A 25,393-nucleotide genomic window follows, 5' to 3' on the forward strand; every position below is an offset into this window, starting at 1 on the left:
AAAGAGGCAATTGCTATAAAGGATATGTGGATAAAGAAAGCTTATTGGTCTTTATGATCTCAGCTGTAACCGACCACTTCAAGTGTAGCAGCTTTAAGCAACACAGACAGTATTTCTTCAGTACATACGTTAGTTGTTCTTCTCATTTCTGCGACAAAGTATTTCACAGGAGCAGCATTAAGAAGGAAGGGATTTATTTGGGCTCACAGTTTGAGGGCTCAATAAACTTGATAGAGAAGGAGGCAACCTGACAGACTGGCCACATCACATCAGCTGGCAGGAAATGGAGAGAGATTAGTGCTGGTGCACTACCTGCCTTCTCCTGCCTTCCCTTTCAATCTGGGGTAGAGGTCATTTGCTCAAAATGGGTTTCACTGTGAGCAGGGCTACATTTGTTTCTGGGGGGTTCTTTGGGGACTAGTTCCTCTGTTCTTCTCCTATTGAGGCCTTTCAAGCTCCTGGGCATGTGGCCCTGTTTCTTCACCTTGAAAGCCAGTCAGTTTGCATCTCCTCGGTTCTGTAAGTAGTTCATCCTCTTGGAGAAATACCTCTTGTTTTCAGTCTTGAGAGAGGCCGGGATTGCTTTGGGTCCATTGCGGTAAACTAGGAACATTTCCACACCTCAGCTTTGGGGACATGTCCACACCTGTGAAGGCCTCTGGCTCTTAGGTTAGTTACAGGCGGCAGGGACAGAGTGAGGACAGTTGTCCTACCTGTCACTTTAGCAAAAATAGAATGTGTGCTCTGGGGGCTTAACTACCTAAAAATATGATAGCATTTACAACACACTCTGCCTTATGTTTTTCCTTTATTCTTTTATGGAACTTATCAGGGTGGCTTGGCCTGTTTTTTCCCCACTAAAATAGATTAGCCATAAACATTCAATTTATATTCATTTATATGATGTTGTGCACCGTCAGCATATATTTCTGTGTTTAGAGCTGATGCTATTTATAATCTCAGGACAAGGGAAAAGTCTTAGTGTGCTGTTTTCTCTCTTCTTTCTCTTATTACCATACTATCATTGTCCGTAGTCATTAGTACCTTTTAATGCTAAATCAGTAATGATGAGGATTTAAAGATTTGGCTGACAAAATGGCTCAGTGGGTAAAGGTCCTTACTACCAAGCCCAATGACTGTGAGTTTAGTACCTGGGTTCCACATAGTAGAATGTGAGAACCAAATACTGCAAACTGACTTCTGACCTCTGCGCACACAGTGACATGGACATGATGTGCCACACATGTGTACACACACACACACACACACACACACACACACTTAACACATGTATCTGAGATTTCAAACATTTCTATTTTTATTTTTCTCTAGCAAAAAGGATTTGGCTGTAAACAACAAAACCAACTAATATGTTTTACGAATGGGAACAGCATAATCCTTGAAAAGCAATTCAGACAGGTTGATCTAGATGGCTGAACTGAGTGACTGTCCGATGTCATGGAAAGGCCCAGGGCTTTGCATCTTTGTTTATTTGTTTGTTTGATTGTTTTCTCAAGCTCTGTCCTGGCAGAAAAAATAATTCTGTAGATCCACCAATTATATCTTCATACAACCCTGTCTGATGGTAACATATTAGTTCTCCTTTGGTGCCGGCAAATCAAGTCTCTCAAAACAACAACACATTTTTATCTCTTGTGTGTTTTCGGTGTATCTGGGACTTGAGAGTGGGTCGGCTAGATGGCCATAGCTCATGGTCTTTCCTGAGACTTGCTATGAAAATGACATGGAAGTGTCAACACCTTAGGCCTTGGCTCCAGCTGGAGGAGCTGGTTTAAAGTGATTCACTCACATGGCTACCTACCCAGGGTGAATGGGTGTCAGCAGGGCACGATGGTCAGCTTCCTCTGGAGCAGTGCTGCCTTCTAGGGTGAGTTCTGTTCATCAGGGGACAGATTCATGTTCTCACAATTGGGGAGGTGCCATTAATGTTTACTGGGTAAGATGAATGATTGTAGTGACTTTCCTGCCCTGTCTAGGAAAGCCTCCTCCCATAACAGAGAATACCAGGCCCCACAAGTCAGCAGTGCTAAAGCTGAAAAACCGTGTCATAGAATAAGTGATTTGACAACAAAGCTGGGTATGTCTTTTACTTCATAGTTTTGGAAGGAGGGCTTCGGTGGTCTGTGTTGGAAGGATTCCTGGAAGGGTGTGAATACAAGGAGCTTGACACACTGGGAGCCATCTTGGGCTGTACACCTCCACAACGAGCTTCTCTTGAATGTCAATCATCCTCTCTCATTTTAATTTTCTCTTTTAAAAAGATTCACTTATTTTTATCTCATGCATATAGATGTTTTGCCTGCATCCATGCATATACGCACATCACAAGCATTCCTGGTGTTCCCAAAAGTCAGAAAAGGAAATAGGATCCCCTGGAACTGTAGTTACAGACTGTTGCTTGCTGCCATGTAGATGCTGGGAATCCAACCTCATTCCTCTGGCAGAGCAGTCAGTGCTTTTAAACTTAAGAGGAGGAGCTTTGGTTCCTCGCTTTAATTTTCAAAGAGCAAAACCGTCCCCATCAGTCCCCACAGACATCACTCCCCATTAGTCAGGGTTGTAGGATAAACCTGTACTTAGATCAACTATCAAATGAGAGAACAGACTTTCCAGGATGGGTTTACACCGCTCTCGCTTTGGATTAGGGGAGAGCCTATGGATGTAAACACATTGAGAGTAAATTCTCACAATCAGTTTAACAATAGTGAAGGAGGACGAGTGGTTTTGAGTGGGCCACAGTGGTGCCTGGACTGGGGTAGCTCAGCGGTAGGGCACTCATCAACAATGCTCAGGGCTCCAGGTTCCTTTATGACATTGTCTTAGTTTCCTTCTGCTGCCGTGATAAAATATCCTGGAACCAAGCAACTCACAGGAGAAGTGGCTTATTTTAACACATAGTTCCAGATCACAGTCCCTTAGCATAAAGAAGTCACAAAAAGGGATCTATCATGACTGCCCTCTGAAAGATCCAACAAGCAGCTGAAAGAGTCGGGTGTAGTAGATATTTGCACCTAACCAATGGACAGAAGCAGCTGGACCCTGTAGTTGAGTTAGGGAATGCTGAAAGAAGCTGAGGAGAAGGGCGATTCTGTAGGAGGACCAGCAGTCTCAATTAATCTGGACCCCCAAGATCTCTCAAACACTGGACAACCAAACAGCATACAGCAGCTGATATAAGCCCCCCAACACACATACAGTGGAAGACTTCCGGGTCATGTGTTCAGAGATGCACCTACCCCTCAAGAGATTGGAGGCCCCAGGAAGTTTAGAGGTTAGGTGGGGTGGGAGATGGGGGCATTCACGTGTGATGGGGTGGGTTGGGGAGGAAGTGTGGCATGTGTAGCAGTTGGAGGGTGGATGGGGGGTCAGGGAATGGAATATGGAGTGTAAAAAAAATCAAAAGAAGTCACAGAGTAGGAGCTTGAGGCATCTGACCGTATTTATTTCATTCATAGTCAAGAATGGATAGAAAAGAACGTAGCCATGTTGAGGTGTATTTGGTCTCCTCTCTACACCTACACAATTCAGAATTCCATGATTTTGCTTATAGTGAGTTGGATCTTTCTACATCTATTAAGGGAAAAATTAAAAAAAAAATTCTCACAGATGTGATTGCAGGTCAAACCAATCCATTGCAATACCTATATCCATCACTGAGTCATGTCATTCTCTCTCTCTCTCTCTCTCTCTCTCTCTCTCTCTCTCTCTCTCTCTCTCTCTCGCTTTCATCCACACATGTTGCTTTTGCTTATCTCCCTGTTTCTTTTGTATCATGTATCTTTTTAAACATTTTTTTCTGCTTTGGTGTGACACATTTTCTAATAATAATCATCTCAGAAATGACATTTCCCTAGTTAGTTTCAGCTACAAACTTGACACAGCCAAGAGTTAATCTGAGTGAGTTTCAACTGAGGGATAGCCTGGGCCATGTTGTCCTATAGGCCTATCTGGAGGGCACTTTTTAAGATTTGATTGTTGATTGGTTGGTGTTGAGAGGGCCCAGGCCACTGCACCATTCCTAGGGAGATAGGTCTGGGTTGTACAAAACAGTTAGTGAGCAAGTCAGAAGAGCAAGCCAGTTAGCAGCATTCCTTCATAACCTCTGTTTGATTTCCATTAGTGATGGAAGTATAAAATGAAATAAATCCTTTTCTCCACAAGCTGTCTTTGGTCATGGTGGTTACCACAGCAATGGAAAAGCAAGCTGGAAGAGTCAACTCTCTGAATCCATATCCATCTGAGGATGTCTACCACTGGCTTGTGCTCCCTATCAAATGCTAGTACATTGGGTAGAACACTCCAGTTTAAAACATCTCCTTTATGACCCTTAGGACCCTGCTACCTCTGTGCTCATGAGAAGTAGACAGCCTAGGTGGTAGATCCTTTGTAGGCCTCATGGTCTGAAATTCAATAATGATGTGTGGGAGTGTGATATTTTGTTCTTTTGTTCTCATGCTTTTTTGTTAAGCACCATATGAGAACTTAGAAACAAAAGACACAGACATAGCCAAACAGTGGATGGGGCTTGAGAATGCTTATGGAAGAATAGGAGGAAGGATGGTGGGCCCAGAAAAAGATAGGAACTCCACGGGAAGACCAACAGAGTCAGCTAACCCAGATCCTTGGGCATCTCAGAGTCTGAATCACCAAACAAAGGACATACATGGGCTGGACTTAGGCCTCCCCACATATATGTAGCAGATGTGTAGCTTGACCTTCATGGGGTTCCCAAACAACTGGAGCAGGGGCTCTCCCAAAAGATGTTGCCTGCATGTAGGATATGTTCTTCTAGTTGGGCTGCTTGTCTGACCTCAATTGGAGAGGAAGCTCCTAGCCTTTCAGAGACTTGATGTACTAGGATGGAGGGAATACCCACCTGCTCAGAGGAGAAGTGGATGGGGAATGGAGGCAGGATTATGGGAAGGAGTGATCAGAAGGGGGCCCCTGAGTGGGATGTAAAGTGAATAAGTAAGAAAAAAAAATAAAATAATAGACTCTGGGACAACTTATAGCATTTTATTTTACTCTTCCACATATTGTACAGATTTTCTATTAGAAGCATGTTGGAACTTTTAGATATATCTTCATGTTGCTTAACTTTTTCTGCTGTTCCAACAAAACAACAATAACAACCAATAAATGAACAAACAGCCTGGGCTTACTACTCTGTGGTAGGATTTGCCCATCCTTCCCGTCCATCAGTGACAGTGTAACACAGTGAAGAAGACCCTGAGTTCAAATCCCGACTCATCCACTTATGATGACTGTGTTGCTCCAGGCAAAGCTAACGTTTACTGTTCTTCTCTTGTAAGACAAATATCTTAACACTATTGACTATTTTGTTAGGTAATAAATATTAAATATATAAATACATGGGTGTTCTCTTAGTCCATTTTGGCTACTAAAATAAAATGCCTCAGGTAATTTTATACACAGCAGAAATGTATTGCTTATGTTTAGAAGCTGGAGAGTCCTAAGTCAAGGCACTAACGCTTGAATCCCTTAACACAGATCCTCCAAGTGATGCCCCTTGTGTCCTTCCAGGGCACAGGGGCGCTGCTGTCACTCACAAGGGCACTGCTTCTTCATGTTGTCACTGTTGAACTCGGTCTTCAAAGTCTAATGTTAGGGGATCCAGAAATATTCAGACCACAGCAAATGCTTAGAAGAATGTGTATGATTTATTATATTGATAATAAAACGGTTATCTTAATAACACAATTATATTTACAATCGTTTTTTCAATCTACTATGCTTTTATTCCAATATATTCTCTTAAACATATTTATAAGTTTGTGTGTGCACGTGGATGTGTGGATGTGCATGTATGTGTGTGTGTATGTGCACATGTGTGCATTCAAAAGCCAGAGGTCAACATTGGAGCATTTCTCGATTACTCTTCACCTTATTTTTTGAGACAGGGTCTCTCCCTTATCCTGGCATTTGCTGAGTTAGCTAGACTACATGACCAGTCAGTCCCAGGAAGCCTCCTGCCTCCACTTCCCTAGTATTGGGATTACAGGTATATTGTTGCAGGAGATCTTTTTCATGTGTGTCCTGGGATTCAAATTCATGTTCTCAAGTTTATGCAGCAAGCACTTTACCAACTTGTCCATGTTCCTACACTCATAAAACGTGACTAACTAGTCCTCTATCTAGTTTTGAAAAAAAAAGTTATGTTTTCTGCATGCAAGTCCTAGATTATACCTCTAAGGATTTAAGTGTGCACATTATAAGCCTGTCTTGCTGTATTATTATCTTGGGTCTTGATTCAGTTTGCTAACTGATGCCAGGGTATTTCTTCTCCAGTAATAGCCCCCTTGACCATTGGAGGAGTGCGCTTGTCCGTGTGGGCCAACGCTGTGTTCAGAGCTCTCCTCTGTTCATCAGTGGTGCCATTCTGATTGAAGGTTTGCTTTACTGAGTGTAATGGGAGAACAGAGCAGCACTCGGGAGACACACACAGTTTGGGAGTGAGTTCCTATTTCTTCCCGTCATTGGGAATCAGCACCCAGGTACTAGCTTGCCTCATTGACCCTAGCATACATGTTCAGAGCTGGTGCCAGTGGAGGGGAGTGTGTGCTGCTGAGTCTCCTTATTCTGCATGTACTTTTTCATATCAGCTATCACTATATATCTAAAATAATCTTGTCGCTGACTGTTTACAAGCTTGTTTGTCTCTGTGAGGTGAGAGTTTTGTGTGACTCAGGCTCCTCAGGGCCTAGTACTGCTTTTACATAGAATGATCTACGTCGAATGAATCAATGAATCAATACAGTCCCTTGGTTACTCACCACAATAAACATGTCTGCTCATGCAGCTTCGGCCTGCCCAAATCTCACCCATACAGTTCCTTTGTTGTCATATTAAATGTCACATCCACTCTTACTGATTTAGACCATCTAGACAGTGCTCTGGATAAGTGGCCAGCTGATATTGCTTCTTTTAAGACTTTAATGTATGTTTAAAAATAATTTTTTTTTCTGAGGTAGACATGATGGCTCAGTACTTGGGAACTTCAAAGTCATTCCTGAGCTATGTACCAAGTCAGGGGAAATCCTGGGCTACATTTGAACCCCTACACGTGTTACTTCTGATTTCCACATTGTGATTTGACTTGGCACATAGATTTGTTATTAAACAACACAGAACATAACAAGGAGAAGACACCTCTGGTTTCTCTCTTTTCTAAGTACTTTTAAAACACAAGAATGTTTCAAATATGTAAATGCACCAAGGACAATGTTATCAATACCTATAACTAGCAGTTCATATTTAACTATTCCAACCCTGTAACGATATTTGCTTCAGCTTTTAAAAACCCTAAGTTCTCACTGGGCTTCCTTGCCTTCCCTGTATCCTCTTCTTCATCCTCCCTGGTCAGTTGCTGTGCACTTCCTGCCTGTGCCAGGCTTTCTGTTGTTGTTGCATGCTTAGAGCAGAGTCAGCCAGCCGGCAGGTGTGTTTTCTTGGCTTTGAAGATATGCCTGGATGGTCTCTGCTCCCCCAGTCCTTCAGATCATGACAGGAGTAAAACCTCATCTTGGTCACACCCTGACTGCCTATGCTACTTGCTATTTGCCCTTCTTCCTGTCAGTTAACATCATGTATCTAAAATAATTTTAGTTGCTGACCTCTTGCCCCACACTTCCTGTCTGCCCTTGTGAAGGCTGGGGTTCCTTGTTACCTGGGCTGTTCCACAACGAAGCAATAACCAACCAAAATGGTAGACTTTACTTTCATTATAGTGATTTTATATTGAATGTTTTCCTTTCTCTAGGAGGAGGTATACCTAGTGCTGTGGGGTACTCACCAGAGAAGACTTCTCAGACCAGATGTGGGTTTAAGCTAAAAGGAAGTCTTTATTAGCCAGCCAGCAACTATGCTAGGATCCCAGTGTAGCCCAGAGCCTTTCTCAGGGTGAGATTTTAAGCACAAAAACCATGCTCTGGGTTGACATACTTCAGTTAACAAGAACAGCTAGCCAGAAGCAGAGCCACAGAAGCCAAAAAGCAAGGCTAGTACATTTAGAGACTTTCTCAGAATTATGGTTTTTGATGGATTAGGCCTAGGCTTTAGTTTTAGAAGATGATGTTGTCTCCATGCTGTTTTACAGCTGAGTGGTCCTTCCATCATGGAGTCAGTGGTGCTAAGTCCTTGGTGCCTACTAAGGACTGGGGCCCTAGTATGTCTAGACCTCTTTTTATAGTAGTGACTTATGTTTTCTTTTAAATTAAACACAAAGCAAAAACTGGTGATAGGAGTGCAGGATGGAAAGAAATCAGCCGTCTGCTGGAACAGCTGAAATCTGAAATGCACTTGGCCTAAAGAAGAGAGTTTGATGTTCCTGAATAGGACATGCAGAACTCTGCCTGATCTGCCCTTTGCCCTCTCCTGGTCCTAAGATTTCCCACCCTTGCCTGCCACTGCTTTCTACCCACTCCTCCCTCCCTCCCCAGGGTGCACTGTGTTGAACCCTCTTTGAAGCTGTATCCATCCTTTCTGTCTGAGGTGGGGCTTCCTCAGCAGCAGTGGACTAGTCTGAACCTATTGTAAACCCCAAAGTAGAGTCTTGTGTTATTAGGTTTAGGGGAAAAGATTTTTTTGTGGTTTCTCCTAAGTCTGTACTACTTTTCTGTGAGCATGTTTATCTCCTATTTTCAAGTCTGAAGCTTTAAAAGGAGCCCTGCTTATGAATTTCAATACCCTAATCTGAAATTATTTTCCTCCACCTTGAGACATGTTAACCTGCTCTCTAGAGAAAGGGTGAGAGAGGAAGAAGAAGAAGGAGAAGAAGAAGAAGAAGAAGAAGAAGAAGAAGAAGAAGAAGAAGAAGAAGAAGAAGAAGAAGAAGAAGAAGAAGAAGAAGAAGAAAAGGAAGAAGAAGAAGAAGACACACAAGGAAAAGGGTGGTGGAGGGAAAAGATGGCTTCTACTTGGTCCCTTCGTGGAGGCTTATGGGTTCGCAAAAGCATTCTAGTTTCATGGTATGGTTTAGAGAGCACATGGCCCGCACCAATGAGTCCAAGATTAAAAAGTCCAGCTAACCCTAATTTCATCAGCATTGGTCTGTTCATTCATTCTTTCAACTTGTTCTGAAGCTCATAATTAGCTTATACTTCATGGCTTTAAAAAGAAGTGGCAGCAGTCCAAGTGTCGGGTGTCCATGTGTAATTTGAGTACTTGGGTGGGCTGGGGAGGCATTTGCAGGACAATGAGGAGTTCAAGGCCATCCCCAGCTGCACAGTGAAGGGAAGACTTCCTTTAAGTACTTAAGATCTGTCTCATAACCATACCAAGCCAAACAACCAATAAGATAAATCAAAAAGAACCTCTACTCCCCCCCCCAAAGAAAACAAAACAAAAAGTCAAATAAAAACCACCCCACCCCACCCCCCCGCCCCAGTATGTTTAGCTTTTTATCTCAGCAGATGTGAGAGGAACACTCTCAGAACTATGATGAGTTGAAGCCAGTGGGAAGAGTTCACCATAAATGTTTTCTTCCGACGTATTTTGCGTGACCAAAAGAGACAGGCAAGGATGCGAGGGGGTTGGGGAAGTAACTTTACACTTTTGATAAAGAATGTCGGGTTACCACTGCAAACACCCAGCTCTTGAGTGAAAAAGCGAGCGAAGTCAAATAGCTCGCGGGTCAGGGCTCACTATCCTGGAGCCAAACTTTCTCCATGAATCCAGGTAGGTCACCGCGGAAAAGCTACAAAGGAGGAAACACTGGGTTAGGTACTATGTTGCCCAATTAATGTCCGCCTTGGAGTCACCTGAATCCTTCGAGCTACTACTGCACCCAGGGAGCAAGCTTCTCTTTTCAATTCGGTCATTTCCGTGGGGAATTGCGGCACGCGCAGGTCTTGGGTGTGGCGATATCCAGACGGAGCTCACATCTCTCGGATTTCCAGCTTCTAGCAAACCTACTCAGCCTAGAGAACCACAGACGATTCGGGCCTGCCTTCCTGCAACCCAGTGGCCGCGAATGACCGTGACCCTGTGGCCACTGCTCAGTATCAAAGCCAGGCTGCCGGCTCGGCGCGCGTGAGCTTCTCCCCAACTCGCTCGGCGCGGGGAGGCGGATCCCCTTCCCTGCGCACAAGTCCTTATATGCACCGGTTGCACCGGCCCGCCTTTACTCCAGCCCCACAAATAATTAATGGGCGAGGGAGGACGCTGCTGCCTTTTCCCGCTGCCTCTCCCCACCACCCTTTTCACCATTAGAGTATCTGAACGCAGTCAAGAAACCCCAAGATACGATCGAAGAGCCATTTTGGTGCACTGCACAAATTGGACACATTAAAAATATATATACAGCATTCAGGTTCCTGCACAGAGAGGCTCAAGAACGGCTGTTTAGATTCAGCACTATTAACCCTCAAAAGCTGGGGCGGAAAGGGTGCGTACCCCTCCCCCACCCTGGCTAGTGGCGGAGGGACCCGGTCAGGAAGCGCGGCCTCTCCCCAGTCGCAGACCACGCCTCTCCCCCCCCCCACTCCTCCCAGGAAGCGGTGATAGACAGTTCTGTGTGGTTCTCCACCCCCACCTCCCAGCTGAGTGGAGGAGTTGATATGTCTCATTATAACAGCCAATGCAGCCGCCATCCACGCACAAGCAAAGAAGCATGTCCCATTTAAATACACCCACGCAGCCCCAGCGCCCTTAGCCGATCAGGGCGCGCAGCCCACACGCACCGCGGCTCCGGGCTTGGAGATCCGCGCAGGTCGGGCTCCGGGATCCCGCGGATCGACGCTCTCGGAAGATCGGGATCTGACTCTTGCTGGGGCCCGGGTGGGCTGGGGAGGCTGGGCCCCGGGCCTCTCTGGCGGACAGCCGCATGAGGACGCGAGCGAAATAGACCGGGGTGGAATTGCCAAGGAAGACGCTTCGGGGTGGTTTTGGTCCATTTCTCCCGCGAAGAGTCGACATGGCGAGCGACTCCCCAGCTCGCAGCCTGGATGAAATCGATCTCTCCGCCCTGAGGGTGAGCAGAACGTGTTTTTTCCTTTCTTTCCAATGGTCTAGGGCTGAAAGAGGGAACGTTCCCTGCCTTTCTGTTCTGATTCCGGGGCAGCCGAGGGGTTCTAGGCTGAGCCCCTACCCCTACAGCAGGGGCTGGGCTCCCCTTGTGCTCCTAGGCTGTTCCCGAGGTTCCGCAAGAAAGCTGGTGGAGCTTGTCAGTTTCATCTTCGATCGGTGTAAGAGCATTACATGAAAGGCTGGTGTGTGTGTGTGTGTGTGTGTGTGTGTGTGTGTGTGTGTGTGTACCCGGGCAACCGTCTCGTGCCAAGGCGCGAGACCCAACTGCTCCTTGCTGCAAAAAGATTCTCTTCGAGAAGAAAGGCACTGGCCCTTCACGTTTGCCAGCTACCTGCAAGATGCCTTCGTGAGCTAGCTGTCCCTACCAGCGGACCCTGCTGCTCCAATGGAGCAGTAATTGCTGTTCTGGGCTGGTCTTGTAGGTGCTAACTGACTCCCTTCCCGGCTTCTGTCTCCGGTGCTGGAGCTCCAGCTCAGCTCTTCACTAAATGCCAGTGTGCACTCACCTTTATCTGTGGTTTGAACTCAGCCCTGCCTATTCCTTCCCTCGGTGACTGTGACCTTTCAGTTTTATGGCTGAACTTCAGCAGGTGAAAGAGACGCTTAACAGCTTCTCCCCACCACACCGGAACTCCCTGGAGAGATTGTGTGTGTGTGTGTGTGTGCCTGTGTGTGTGTGTCCCAGGTCTGTGAACAGTCCTTTGTAAAACATATTCCCTTCCCCCAGCCCGGCCGCTTTGCCTTTACCTACTGAAACACCTCAGACGTCGTTCCATTGTATTGAATAAGACTTTAGTGATCTAGAATCCATTTTGCTGTTGTTTGAAAATCAGACTGCCAGGAATCCCATTGCAGCCTCGACGCTTCCCCACCCCCACCTCTAATCCCAGCACACTCCTTCAGGGAAGGGGGCCGAGCGCTCTTGCCATTTTAATTAGATGCTGCCTGCCAGGAAGGGGGTGAGGAGGGGTGGTGGCCTTGGCAGCAGCAGGCATCTGAGAAAGATTGGACACCAATCTCAGTTCCACTAGTTTCTTCCTCTCCTGCACTAAAAATAAAATAAACAGCAAATGCATATGCTTGATGCCTGGAGGGTAGGTGAGACCTAAGAGATGGTGTCTCATCTCATGTCACCCACCTCCAGTAGGGGTGGAAGTTCAGTGGTCCTCCGGAACACATTGTTAGATTGATGCTAGAATCTTGAGGCCATGTACCTGCATCTACAAAAGCCTTCCTGCCCTTACATTTCTCTACAAATATTTTAAGGGGCTTGGTACCTGTCTGATGGAGGTGATACTTTTTTTGTCAGGCTCCATGAGTCTCTTTTCTTCCCTCTCCTTGAATCCTTGCCCCTTCCCATATCTTTTAGTAGAGAGAGAGAGGTGAAGATTCAGAGAGACAGCTCGAAGGTTGAGGACTGACTGCCCTTTGAAACGGCCTGTTGTGATAGTGGGGCAGCAGAAGCTCATTCATGCATGATTACAGTAAGCTGTCTGTTTCTCCGGTGCCCAAAGGCCACATCCAGAACCAGTGAGTAGCTGAGTGTGGGGGTTGGGAGCAGAGTGGGTGCTTTAAACAAGCGCGGCTTCCTCTTCACCCATGGTGTGTGCTCTTTTGCTCCACTTCTGTCTGGGAGTTGCTATGGTGTGAGTTAATCAGGTGGACCAGACTTGGAGAAGGAGGAGTGGCTAAGAGGTGGAGGCCTGAACAATGAGGCAGCCTTGTGATATAGCTGAGCAGGAATCTTAGCATCATTCTCCCTGATATGATTTTTAAGTTGGGGGGGCTGGGGGGAAGGGACTAGCTCCCGTGGGCAAGGTTTTCTGAGATACCAAGCACAGAACCTGTCATCAGAGCACCTTGATGCATACTTGAGGAAACTCCCGGGCTCTGCTATGTGTATGTGGAACAGATATCTTTGTATGATTTACTGAGATTGCTCTTTGTCACCCAAGAAGCCCAGTGAATTCTCTGCCTGCACTGGTGTGTGCAAAGAGCTAGGATAACAGCTATTCCCAGTGTCTGGGGAGCTATTGGCTGGAAGACTTACATGCAGATGGGCAGACAGTTGTACTCAGCAGGCCTGGGAGCTTCAGGCAGTCTTGTGGTAGTCTAGGTGTGCAAGTCTGTTTGTCTCCGAGGACCAGTAGGTGATGCCCACAAATGGAAGCATAGATGGTGGCTGCCTCTCCAGATTTGGAGAGGTTGGTTCCTAAGCTTGCAGAGAAGTCCTTCTGAGGAAACCCTGACCCTGAATTGCAGGCAAGGTCAGTGGTGCAGCCCTGTCAGGCCCTCGACATCCCTGTGGCTCTTTAATGTATACAATCAATGCTCTTTGTAAGCCCTGGGCTTGGTGGTTTAAAAGCAGATCCTGTCTAGAGAGGCCTTTCTCCTTCTGACTTTGGGGGCTTATTGTTCTCAGTCAGTGATCCCAGACTGGGCCTAGTCTGAAATTCTCCCCAATTGGAACAATGCATAATTCAAACCAGAGCGACCAGTACCAGCCCTGTCATTTAAGCCATGCAAGACTTGGGTGGGTTTTTGTTGTGGTGGTGGTGGTGGTAGTGGTGGTTTTGTTTTTGTTTTTGATTTTTAATAAAATGACGTGGGGTTTCTGATTAGGAAATAATCAGAATTCCGTGAGTCCTCATGGCAGGGTTCATGAAACGCAACTAAATCTTGAATGTTAGGTAGGAGATGGGTCTATAGATGAGAGCTGGAAAAGAATCTTAGAACGGTGGCCCATTCCTGTAGTGTCACACTCTGGAAACTGAAACCCAGAGAGGTAAACTTTGTTGTCCAAGGTCACACAGCCAAGGGGGAAATCAAAGTAGCCAGAGGAAAAAATATGGTTCCGGACTCCCCAGTCTGCTCTCTAAGACACAGAATTTGATCATTTGTAGCTGGAAATGAAATCAGTGAGATGTTTTCTGCTAGTGGGGAGGGCAAGAGAAATTAATCACTTGATCAGGGGCATGGATTTTTTTTTTTTTTTTTGTCTTGAGAGTGGAAAACCTGCTAGAAACAGTGAACTTACCAAATCAAATGACCAGAGCTATCCGGCACCTTTGGAATGTATCTTGCCTCGCCTTCTTTCAGTCTCTTCTTCTCAGTCAAATAGACATCTAAATCACATAGGACAGATGGTGTCCTGCGCAGATAACCTCTCTCAGTAACCCTTCTCCATCTGAACATGTCCCAAGGGGTCCGTCCAGACATGCACATTATTCAGATACCTCCGGGCGTGAAGTTTCTGATGTCCATGCATGCTTTTGAAAATTGCCGGAGTTGCGGATATTATATGTACTATTACAGACTAAGTTCTCTCCATGTGGGTGTATGAAAATGGGTATGCATGCACCCAGGCTACTGCAAACAATCTTCTTATTCAGACCTGGGCTTGAGTCATGCCTGCTTCAGACCTCACTGTATTAAGAGATGAAATTATCCACCATGATGCTGCATTGCCTATGAGGTGAGCTCAGCCCAGACAGCCTTCTGAAGATGATCATGTTTCTGAACACTGGCTCTGCTCAGCCTGGCCCAAGGCATCGGGCACTCAAGGTCAGGGGTTCTGACCTCAGACTTTCAGCTTGGGGCAGAACTCAGACATACCTTTCTGTTTGAACAAAATTAGATGACTTACACCGCCTTCACCCCCACCCCCATGCCTTTCTGGACCTAGCCACCAATCTCTTCTTCCCGCACCCCCTGCTCCTGACCTCTGTGTGTGTATTTTGCATATGTAAATTGGTACACGCACGTGCTTAGCTGGCATGTTTGTGTATGTGCATGCGAATGTGGAGACCAGAGGTCAACGACAGGTTCCTTTCTCTAGTTCTCTGTACCTCATTTTAGTTTTTATTTATTTTTATTTTTTATGTGTTTGGGTATTTTAAAATTCACGCATGCCTTTGCACCACAGCATCCTTGGAGACTGCAGAGGCCAAAAGTGGATGTCTGATCCCTTGGAACTGGAGTTACAAATGGTTGTGAGCTGCCACAGGAGTGTAGGGAATCGAACCCAGGTCATGGGGAAGGGCAGCCACCTCTCCAGGCCTCTCCACTTTACTTCTTGAGACAGGTTCTCTCACGAACCCTGCATCCCACTGACTGAGCAAGATTAGCTTGCCTCTAAGCCTCAGGAACCTTCCTGTTTCCACTCCCGTCTCCTTACCGTCACTGCCACATACAGCTTTTTCCATGTATGGCTGCTGGGGACGGAAACCCACGTTCTCACCCATGTGCAGCAGGTGCTTTGCCAACGGAGCCATCGACTTCTCCATCAAAACCCAGACAGAGGAATTATTTTCATCTGGAAAGCGTACCTCTTGACTGCACTTTGTGTGTTTGTGCTGCCAGGGCTGGGGCCAAGAGCTTTTCTTTTCGCCTCCTTACAAGTTCGGTTAAGGGCCACAGCGTCCTTTGAATCTAGCTATCTCATTAGTTGAACAAGCGATTGGATGAGTGAATGAACTAATGAATGAGCATATGCATGAATGAATGCGTTAGTGAATGAGGTGGAATGGTCCCGAGCTCCCGGGCTTCCTGTGCATAGCCTATCAGTTCTGTGACTCAGGGCGTGCCTGAGTGTCAGCAGCACAAAGGTGGAATGGCAACTGCTTGTCTTCATCATCCTGCATCCTAAAATCAAAGGCTTTACTACACAGCACTTACGTCGTCACAAGACAGTGTACACGTATGTCAGTAGATAAAATTTTATGGGGAAGCCCACCAGCGTTTGATTCCAGTGACTGCACCTTGTGGAAAGTGCTGAAGGACAAGATTTTTTTGTGTGTGTGTGTGTATGTGTGTGTGTTTATCTGTTTTTGTTTTTTGTTTTTTGTTTTTTTTTTTTGTTTTGTTTTTGAGACAGATTGTTAAGATGTAGCCTAGGATTGTGTGAAACTCCCGTGTAGCCTTGAATTCTGACTAGTTCTGCCTTCGCCTCCTCAGTGCTGGGATGGCAGGTGTGTGCCATGGAGTCTAGTTCAGAAGGCACATCTTTCTGAGTATGTGTGTGTGTGCACATGTGTCTGCATGTGGAGCACAGATGTTGGTTTCAGGTTTCTTCCTCAATGCTCTTCATGGAACATGCCTCTTGGCAATAACACTGAAACAGACTTTATCTTATGTGCTCATTCGACCTTGCACACTTTCTTGGGTCCTCAGTGGAGCTTGGTTCTAGGATTGACTCCCATTACAGAGGAGCAAAGCTCACCCAGAAGCCTTTTAACGGTTACGGTTTCTAGACTAGTGTCAATCAACAAACAGCTTTATTCACTAAGGTGCTTTCTCTTTCTTGTCTTGCTTCTCTTCTGTAACGATGGCCCATTATTCACATGCAAACACCTTTATTACATCGTGTCTTTTCTTGTTTTTTTTCCTTTTTTCAAAGGGGATGAGAAAGGAATGGACACTTATAATGATACACTAATATCTCAGTGCTTAAAACCTGGTCAGAGGTCTCTTGGGTCTTAAAGAATTCTTGAAACATTATTAATTCATTGCCCCAGAGCACTTAATTAAATTTGGTCTAAAATGAGATTTTAGTATAGTTGCACGGATTGATGACAGCATCTTAAAATGGCAGTAGCACAGCTGTCTTCCTCTGGATGCATTTGTTGCTTTTCTGAGACTTTGAACAAGTTTTTAGGATTTGTTGTTGTTTTTCAATGACATGGCCTCCCACTAAGATAGGATGCACCCATAGCTATCAGAGCATCAGCGCTATAGGCAAAGGCATTTTTAGTGTTCATTATTAACTGGAGTAATCTTTAATACAAAGTCTAATACAACTCTTGGTTCGCTGTTTGCATAATTATGTGCTTAGGAGATCATGGATATTTCATTGATGAAAGAATTTCAAATGCTTTTTCTTCATCAAAGTAACACACACACACACACATACACACACACACACACACACACACACACACACTGTCTCTCTTATCTCTAAGGCTCATGGAAAGCTTGTATTCTGAGTTCTGTCCCTTTTTTCTACTCTAGAATCAGTCTATACTCCCTGCTTTGATGCCACTCCTCTTTCAGGGAGAATGGTCCCTTGGGGCTGCTGTCATCGAATCCTGGCAACCATGCCCAGTTGAGTGCAGTCATCTTCTATTCCGACAGAATTTGGGATAGCTGGAGTCTGAGAGATGTTTCAAAGTCACATTACTGCTCCCATCTTGGGAGCAGGGTGTAGTTTTCTTAGGGGTGCAGTGTAGTTCTCTTAGAAGGAAAGCTAGTTTGTTACCACCCTGCTGAGGATGTCAAGCAAATCCCCAGGATGTTTTTTGAATTAAGTGTTCTTCTGTGCATATAAATGTGAGGTTCCTATGGGAAAGATAAGGACCTCCCAGGTGGTTTTTCCCATTCTGATGGTGAGGGTTGGTTTTTTGTTTTTGTTTTTGTGTGTGTGTGTGTGTGTTGTTGTTTTGTTTTGTTTTTGTTTTTCTTCAGAAAGAGAAATTTCCCTTACCTCTTCCTACTTGCCCAGACTGAGTCTAGTTGTCCCAAGGAGATACCCTGAGTCCTGAAAATACACCCTCCTCCACTCCAAGCATAAACATTCCTTCTGAATATCTATTATATGCACCACCACGTCTCCACTCCTCTCTGTAGCTGCTGTGATGACAACCACCTCCCATGTCTTCACAGGGAGCTTTCCCCGTCTCAGCCTTATCTGGGCAGCGCTTAAGTATCTTTCAAACCCATTTTCTTTCTGGTCATTTCTTTGTACCAAGCCTTCCTTGACTCCCTAGCCTAAGGGCCAAAGCCTACACTTTAGCAAGTGTCTAAGCTAGGTGCTATGCAGCTGCATCTCCCAGCATGCTCTTTACCATTAATGGTTGCCACTGCCCCAAAGAGCCTTTCTCCCACCTGATGGAATATGCTCTTTAGGGCACACCCTACCCTCCTTTAGGTCCTTACTTTCCCAATAACAAACATACACAGGTTACGGTTTACAAACAATTGTCCTTGCTTTTTCTGGGCTGGGGTTTCTCTCTGGCACTTACAGATCTGACCTGGTACCTCTCTGGTGGTACTCGCTACAGTCTTAAATTAAACCTGCTAGATAGCAAGCTTCCTGAAAACAATGCCTATGACTGTTCTTCTGGAGATCTCCTTCAGGGTCGTTCACACAGCAATGAATACGCTCTACATGGACAAATATACAACTGACAGTCCTTTTAGAGGGTCTGAGGGTGGTGCTGCCTACAGAGGTGATAGAAACTCCAGAAACAGCCCCGTTCTGGGTTTAGCACAGTCTCGGGGAACGCGCACTCCATTATGTTCTGTAGGTGACAAGACTCGAGGGGATGTCCCTTACAAACAGCATGATTTCAAAAACACCGACCATGAGAAGTACAGTGCCGTGTTCTGTGCAGGAGAGACCTTGTTTCTACAATTTTTCTATCATTTTTCCACAGTCTGTCTTGAGAGATTTCATATTTTCAGTATTAGAATCTAAAGGCTGGTGTGTATTGCGCGCCGCTTTTGTGTCCCCCTGGTAAGAACACGCTCAAGGCAACCGGAATCTTCTGCAGCACAAACTTTATTGCTTACCCCATCAGGAGCCAGTGGAGAAGAGAGCCAGAGAGGGAGCCAGAGAGAGAGAGAGAGATATGGCGGAGCCCTCTCCCTTTTATGGAGGACTGTCCTTCGCCTCGGACGTGTCACTCCCTGATTGGCTGCAGCCCATCAGCCGGAGTTGTCGTCACGGGAAAGGCAGAGCACATGGCGTGGAAAGCTACCCCGACACATGCGCAGCTTGCTTGTTTACTACTTAGAACACGGGTGTCAGTGCCATCAGCGCCATCTTGTAATGGCGAATGTGAAGGTGGCTCCTTACAGGTGTGTGCGTGTGTGTGTGTGTGTGTGTGTGTGTGTGTGTGTGTGTGTGTGTGCTCGTGAGCACGCGCATGTGTGTGGGTGTTGCATACATACATACATATGCAAGCACATGCATGCTTACATGCAAGATGTTTCAGTCTTTTGAAAAATAATAAAGGTAGGAAGGGTTATACTTCTGTGAACCTGAGGGAAGATGACCTTGAATTTTTATCCTGACATAGATAGCAATGGGTGGAAGGCGTCTGACAGATGATGGGAGCTCTATGCTGGTTGATTTCTGTGAACTTGACACAAATCTAGATATATCTGGGAGTTATAACTGGGAAGAAGAAATCTTTGTTGAGAAAATGCCTCCATAAGATTGCCTGTAGGCAAGTCTGTAGGGCATTTTCTTGACTTACATTTATGTGGGAGGTCCCAGCTTGCTGGTCCAGCCAGTGGTCCTGGATGGTACAGGAAAGCAGGCCAAACAGGCATTGGAGCAAGCCAGGAAGCAGTGTTCTTTATGGCCTCTGCTTCAAGTATTGCCTTGGCTTCCCCCAGTGAACTCAGATTATGTAGGTCAAAGAAACCCTTTCCTCCTTAAAGCTGATTTTGGTCATGGTCTTTGTCATAGCAATGGAAAGCAAAGCAAGGCAGACTCATGGTACCACACTGGAGCATCTTTGTGACGTGGCGATGTCTTTTGAAGATAGAGCAATCTCAGTAAGCAAGACAAAAGCAACAGTCTTTAATGGCGTAGTCTTGGATGTAATTTATCACTCCTGCTATCTGGTCTGTAATTCAGGTTAGCCCTAGTCAGTGGGGAAGGGCATCACACAGAATCATGCTGCCAGAGACAAGCATCAGCAAGTGCCCTCCAGAGGCTGGCTGCCACACACACATACAGAGGTTGTCTTTGATGCATTATCTCTTCAGATTGTGAGAGCAATACACTGCCCAAGGGGCAGGTCTTTGCTACACATCTTTAAGTCTCCCACCCTTGGACTATTTAACCCAGGCTTTTATTGTCTTTAAAACAATTATGACTATTTTTGACTTAAAAAAATATGTGCACCCCCCTCCCCCATCTGAAACTTTGCTTTTAATGAGATCTTCCTGTATGTTTACCATTATTCCTGGTATTTAAAGCAGTGCCCGATGCATGGAGCATGATAAATACCCATTAAGTAAATATCAGCACAATCCATGAAGACATTATCTTACGTGCAAAGGATCACATGTATTCATGTTGCTTCACACACTGAGAAATTTGCTGTGCCTGTTGCTGATAGAAATGGAACATGGGACGAAGCTAGCCAATCGTTGGAGTAAGGAAGGATGAAATGAAAGTCCACTTCTCACTATGTTTGGATACCTAACTGGTCACACATCTGTCTGTCAATCTTTCTACCCAAGACTTAGGGTAGCCACTTACTTCTTTTGTAAGTGCAGGCACTGGAGCTCAGAGAAGATGCTCCTTTGATAGGATGAAGCCCCCAAAGCACAGCTGGGGTGCTGTTATTCTGTGTCACTCCATTGGTTTGCTAATATTTGAGCCATCTTAGAATATCTGTTATTCTTACAATACGAAAATAAACTTGGCAAAGTGTGTTCACAGAGATCCCGGCCAAGTCGCTTTTATGTATAAATAAAGTATTCTTAATTGTTAAGTGCTCAGATCTGTGTAACTATGGTGCAGAGGAAAGCACAGCTCAGTTAACCTGCATAGATAAGGAACTGCCTATACAGTGGTACAGGCTCACTGACCAAAGGCTAGGGCAGAATGATTACAAGCTTGAGCCCAGTCTTGACACATAAGGGAGATCCTATCTTAAAACAGAAGCTGGCGAACTAAGGGTTTAGCTCACTGGTGGGGTACATGCTTCATGTAAGCATGGTTCTAGATCCCATCTCTCTCTCTTCATAAGCAAGAAAGAAATTAACCAGATGAATGAATGGCTAATATTTGTGTGCCAAGGGTCTACCATTAGGAGCTTGAATATGTGTAGGAGCCTAGCCCACATGTAATCAGGATGACCCAGGAATTCCAGCATCCAAAATTGCAGACTAAATGTGAGCAAAGGCCTCTGAATTGTTAAACATTTCTTTAGCTAAAGAGACAAAGCTTTCTTTTCATGGCATTATAATGGCAACTCATGATCACTGTAGAAAACTTTGTAGCAGTGAGAAGCAAAGGGAGTTTCCATACGGATCTCATGAGAAACACTGATACACGTTGAAATGTGGATTTGTAATTTTTTCTATGTATAGGTTTAAAAGAATGAGATTATATTTTATAAATTAGCTGAAATCTATTGTGTAAACTTAGTAGTCATCAGGGCATAGGTTTGTAATCTCAACTGTGTTGAGGGCTGAGGCAACAGGACCTCAAGTTTATGGTTTGCCTAAGCTATTGAGGAAGCCAGCATAGACAGCTTTCAAAATAAGAAGTACAAGCATGGCTGAGGATAGAGTACATAGGCAGAGCTTGCTTAGACACGGCACTCAGTCCCTTACTCACAAAACAAGCAAGCAAGCAAACAAATGTAATCATTAAACTTTTCCCAGGATGCTGCTGATTGTCTTCGAAACAGTTCTTAGAAAATTCTTACTTGTGGTTTGAATGAAAACAGCTCCCATAGGCTCATAGGGACTTGTACTATTTGGATCTCTCCCTCCCTCCCCACTCTTTCTCTCTCTCTCTCTCCTTCCTTCCCTCCCTCTCTACTCCTTGCTGATCCAGATGTAAAACATCTTGATTCCTTTTCTAGAATATGTGTGCCTGTGCACTGCCATGCCTTCTGCCAGGACAATAATGGACTTAAAGCCCTGAATCTGTAAGCTATCTTTAATGGTTTTCCTTTATAAGACACCATGATCATGGTATCTCTTCACAACAATCGAAACCCTGTTATAGGGTATTTTAAAGTTACATAAAATCAACAGAATTCTGGCATACTAGTACATGGAAAATGATTGGGTGGATCCTTAAAATGTTAAATTATAGAATTATGATTTGATTCAGGAGTGTAGTTCTAGTATATGCCCAAGTGAAGATATGTATTCATACAAAAAAATGTGTTGACTCTTTAATGTAGCTCCAAGAAAGAGGCTACTCAAATCTCCTATCACTTAATGAATAAGTAATATACCGTTGATCATATATGTGTTGGATAGTTTTTACTGTCAACTTGACTCAATCTAGAATCACCAGGGAATAGGGAACTTAAATTGAGTGATTTCCCAGATCATATCGGCCAGGGACCTTTTCTGTTTTGATTGAAGATTGATGTAAGAGGGCCTACTATGGGCACTGTGGTCAGCACCATCCGTAGACCATGGGTGTGGATTCTGTAAGAAAGCACGAGTCAATGAGTAGGTCAATGCAGCATTTCTCCATGGTTTCTATTGAGTTCCTGTCCTAGCATTCCCCAATAATGGGCCATGCCCTAGAAGTGTACATCTAATAAAACTACCTTTTCCCCTAAGTTGCCTTTGATGATGGAATATTACAACAACAGAAAGCAAAGTGGGACACCATATATAGAGTAGCTTTCCATAATAAAAAAAATGCTTATCGCTGTTAAGAAAAGCCATACCACTTGTTGTATGACTGGATTCCTAAGAAACTTCCAGACTAGGAAAATCCATGGAGAAAGGAAGTAACTTAGTGATTGCTGAAGCCAACGAGAAAGACAGCAAGTGGTCTACATAGTCTTGTTCTCAGCCATCTGTGCAAACACAGGAAAAGTCACTTGCCACTCCAATAGAGTAGATTTTAGGCAGTTTGACTGAAATCTCAAAGCACCCTTATCAAGAGAATGCACTCCCATACAGGGTTGGTAAAGATCTCTGTCTTTAAGAGCTATTTATTCCTCATGACCAATCTTGTATCCACCAAGCTCTTTACCACTCATCTTTCATATTATTTTGAAACATCATATTATTCCAAATATAGAGATTCTAGTATTATCCTAAAAATTCTTATCTAGAACTGCTATCACAACTGAAACATTTAATATGTAATAGACTAGTCTATGTTTAACTTTCTAATCTTGTTTGTAGACCTCTTAGAATTTTATTACAAAAGATGTATCATAATATTTAATTCCTCTTGATGAAGTTGGGGGCTGTTTCAAGCTTTTCAGCCCTTATAATTAGTATTTTGATGAGTATCTTCTCTTTCTTTTTTCTTATTCTTCTTTCATATATCCTGACCTCAGCTTCTACTCCCTCCTCTCTTCTCAGCCCCTCCCCCATCTTCCTCTCCCCAAGATTCAATCCTTCTCCTTTCTCTTCAGAAAAGGGCAGGCCTCCCAGGGATATCGACCAAACATGGCATATCAAGTTACAGTAAGACTAGGCAAAACCCCCCTTATTTAGGCTGGGAGAGGCAACCCAGTAGGAGAAAAGAGGTCACAAAAACAAGTAAAAGAGTGACAGACAGCTCCCACTCCTGCAGTTAGAAGTGCCACCAGAACACTAAGCTACACAACCACAACATATATGCAGAGGGCCTAGGCTCTGTGATTATCAGTCAGTCTCTGTGAACACTATGAACTTGGCTTAGTTGGTTGTGAGTCTTTCTCGTGGTGTCCTTGACCTCCCAGGCTCCTACAATCCTTCTGTGCAGGAATCCCTGAGCTTCCACCTAATGTTTGGCTGTGGGTTTGATATCTGGTTCCATCAGTTGTTGGATGAAACCTCTCTGGTGATGATTATGCTAGGCTCCTGTCTGCAAGTATAGCAGAATATTGTAACTAATTTTTTTCAAATCCTATTTTTAACAATGGTTCTTAAATGCTTGTTCCCTTGTAGCCCACCACCCTCCAGAGGTAGTAGGAGAGAAAGAATAGGGGGAAGTGGGTCTGTTTAGAAAGGTTCTTTGAAGCAACTCCCATCTCTGCTGTCTGGAAATCAGCAGTTCAGTTCAGAGGTCACCAGGCATCTCGATCCACTCGAAACCACTTCACAGATATACTAGCAATCCAGTTCAGTAGAGTCGGCTTAGCAACAGCAGTGACATGACCTAACAGAGACAGACAGGCCTCAGCCTCAGCTCTAGTCAGCAGGAGGGACCAACAGGAACACCAGGAGAAGCTCTCAGCTGTGCCTCTCAGGGAAGCAAGGATCAGTGAAGATGAGAGACACACAAGCTTTGCACAGCTAACTGTACCAGCAAGCCAAGCTCTGTCTCCATCACTCTTGGAGTTCTATTTACATTCTCCAAACTTCATGTGTCCTCTGTATGCCTTGCCTCAGCACATACATCCAATAAGCCTGAGTCTGGAGAGTCCAGACAAATGGAGCTCAACTATGCAATGTAAGGTGGACCAATACATGTGTGTTGTTTGCAAAAATTCCTTCATCATGTGTTCTTTCATGTGTTTGCTTTAGCAGAATATCCTCTCTCCTGTATCTGCTTCAGTGAAACGTTCCTTCATGAGTCTGCCTTAGACTTTTATACCTGTGTCCACTTCATGAAAACACTCCTTCACCTGTTTGCCCCAGCAAATCACCATCCAACACAATTGACTCTCCAAAGAACCCTTAAGTTTCCACTTCAGAATATCATTAGGAATCATTTGATTTTTGTTTGTTTGTTTGTTAGTTTGTTGTTTTTGTTGTTGTTTTTGCCAGGCATATTTGGTTCTACTCTAGGTCTCTAGGCTATCCAACTTCTGGTTCCTGACTCTTCTGATAGTGTCAGGGGTGGGTGGGCTCCCTGTCATGGCATAGGTCTCAAGTTGGACCAGTCACTGGTTGGCTCCTCCCACAAGTTCTGTGCCACCTTTACCCCAGCACATCTTATAGACCAGACAAATTGTAGGTTGCAGGTTTTGTGGCTGGGTTGGTGTCTGAATCCCTCCACTGGAAGTCTTGCCTGGTCACAGAAGACGGCTGGTTTAAGCTTTGTGTCCCACATCACTAGGAGTGTTCACTAGGGTTACTTTTGTGGATTCCATGGAGTTAGGTTCCTACCTTGCCCCTGAAATGTGGGCATTGGGCTATGCACAGACACCTGGTTTTCAGTTGAGGCTAGATGTTGAACCCTGGGACCCTGTGGTGATAATTCACTTATGTGGGTCGGAAGGAGTTCTCTCATGTCTCCTGGAACCTTAGCTCCTGTTGAAGTTACCACCCCTTCAGCCCCCACAAGAGAAGCATGGTTAGTAGTCACATAGGCAATGTCCCAAGCTTCTTACCTTCAGGCTAGACTCCTCCCCAGTTACCTAGCAACAGTAAAAATAATAGCACACCATAAGAGGGGCTGCTTGGCCCCACCTCACTCTCTTGCTCTTACTTCTCTTACTCCCCTTACTCTACTCTCTCCTCTCCTCTTTCCTTTCACTCTCTTCCTCTCTCTCCCTTTTACTCTCTAGCCTTTCTTCTCCCTTTCTCCTTTCCCCTTTCTCTCCTCTTAGCCATTCTCTCTCCCTCTCCCTCTCTCCCTCTCCCTCTCCCTCTCCCTCTCTCTCTCTCTCTC

At 44.9% G+C, this 25,393-nt stretch overlaps 1 protein-coding gene across 5 annotated transcripts in view; it reads left to right on the plus strand.

Moving 5' to 3' along the window:
• The first annotated feature begins 10,525 nt into the window (after positions 1 to 10,525).
• The window catches only part of Tnik (TRAF2 and NCK interacting kinase), a 400,539-nt gene continuing 385,671 nt past the window's right edge, over positions 10,526 to 25,393 (plus strand). For 4 of the 5 annotated variants that reach the window (XM_029475111.1, XM_021158657.1, XM_021158658.1 and 1 more), the window contains exon 1: positions 10,526 to 11,011. In XM_029475111.1, the coding sequence (XP_029330971.1) occupies positions 10,955 to 11,011 (57 nt within the window). In that variant the 5' untranslated portion in view covers positions 10,526 to 10,954. The remainder of the gene's footprint in view (positions 11,012 to 25,393) is intronic. The other variant, XM_029475112.1, reaches the window with a different exon arrangement.

The sequence above is a fragment of the Mus caroli genome, chromosome 3 (assembly GCF_900094665.2).
Source record: "Mus caroli chromosome 3, CAROLI_EIJ_v1.1, whole genome shotgun sequence".
NCBI classification, from domain to species: Eukaryota; Metazoa; Chordata; class Mammalia; order Rodentia; family Muridae; genus Mus; species Mus caroli.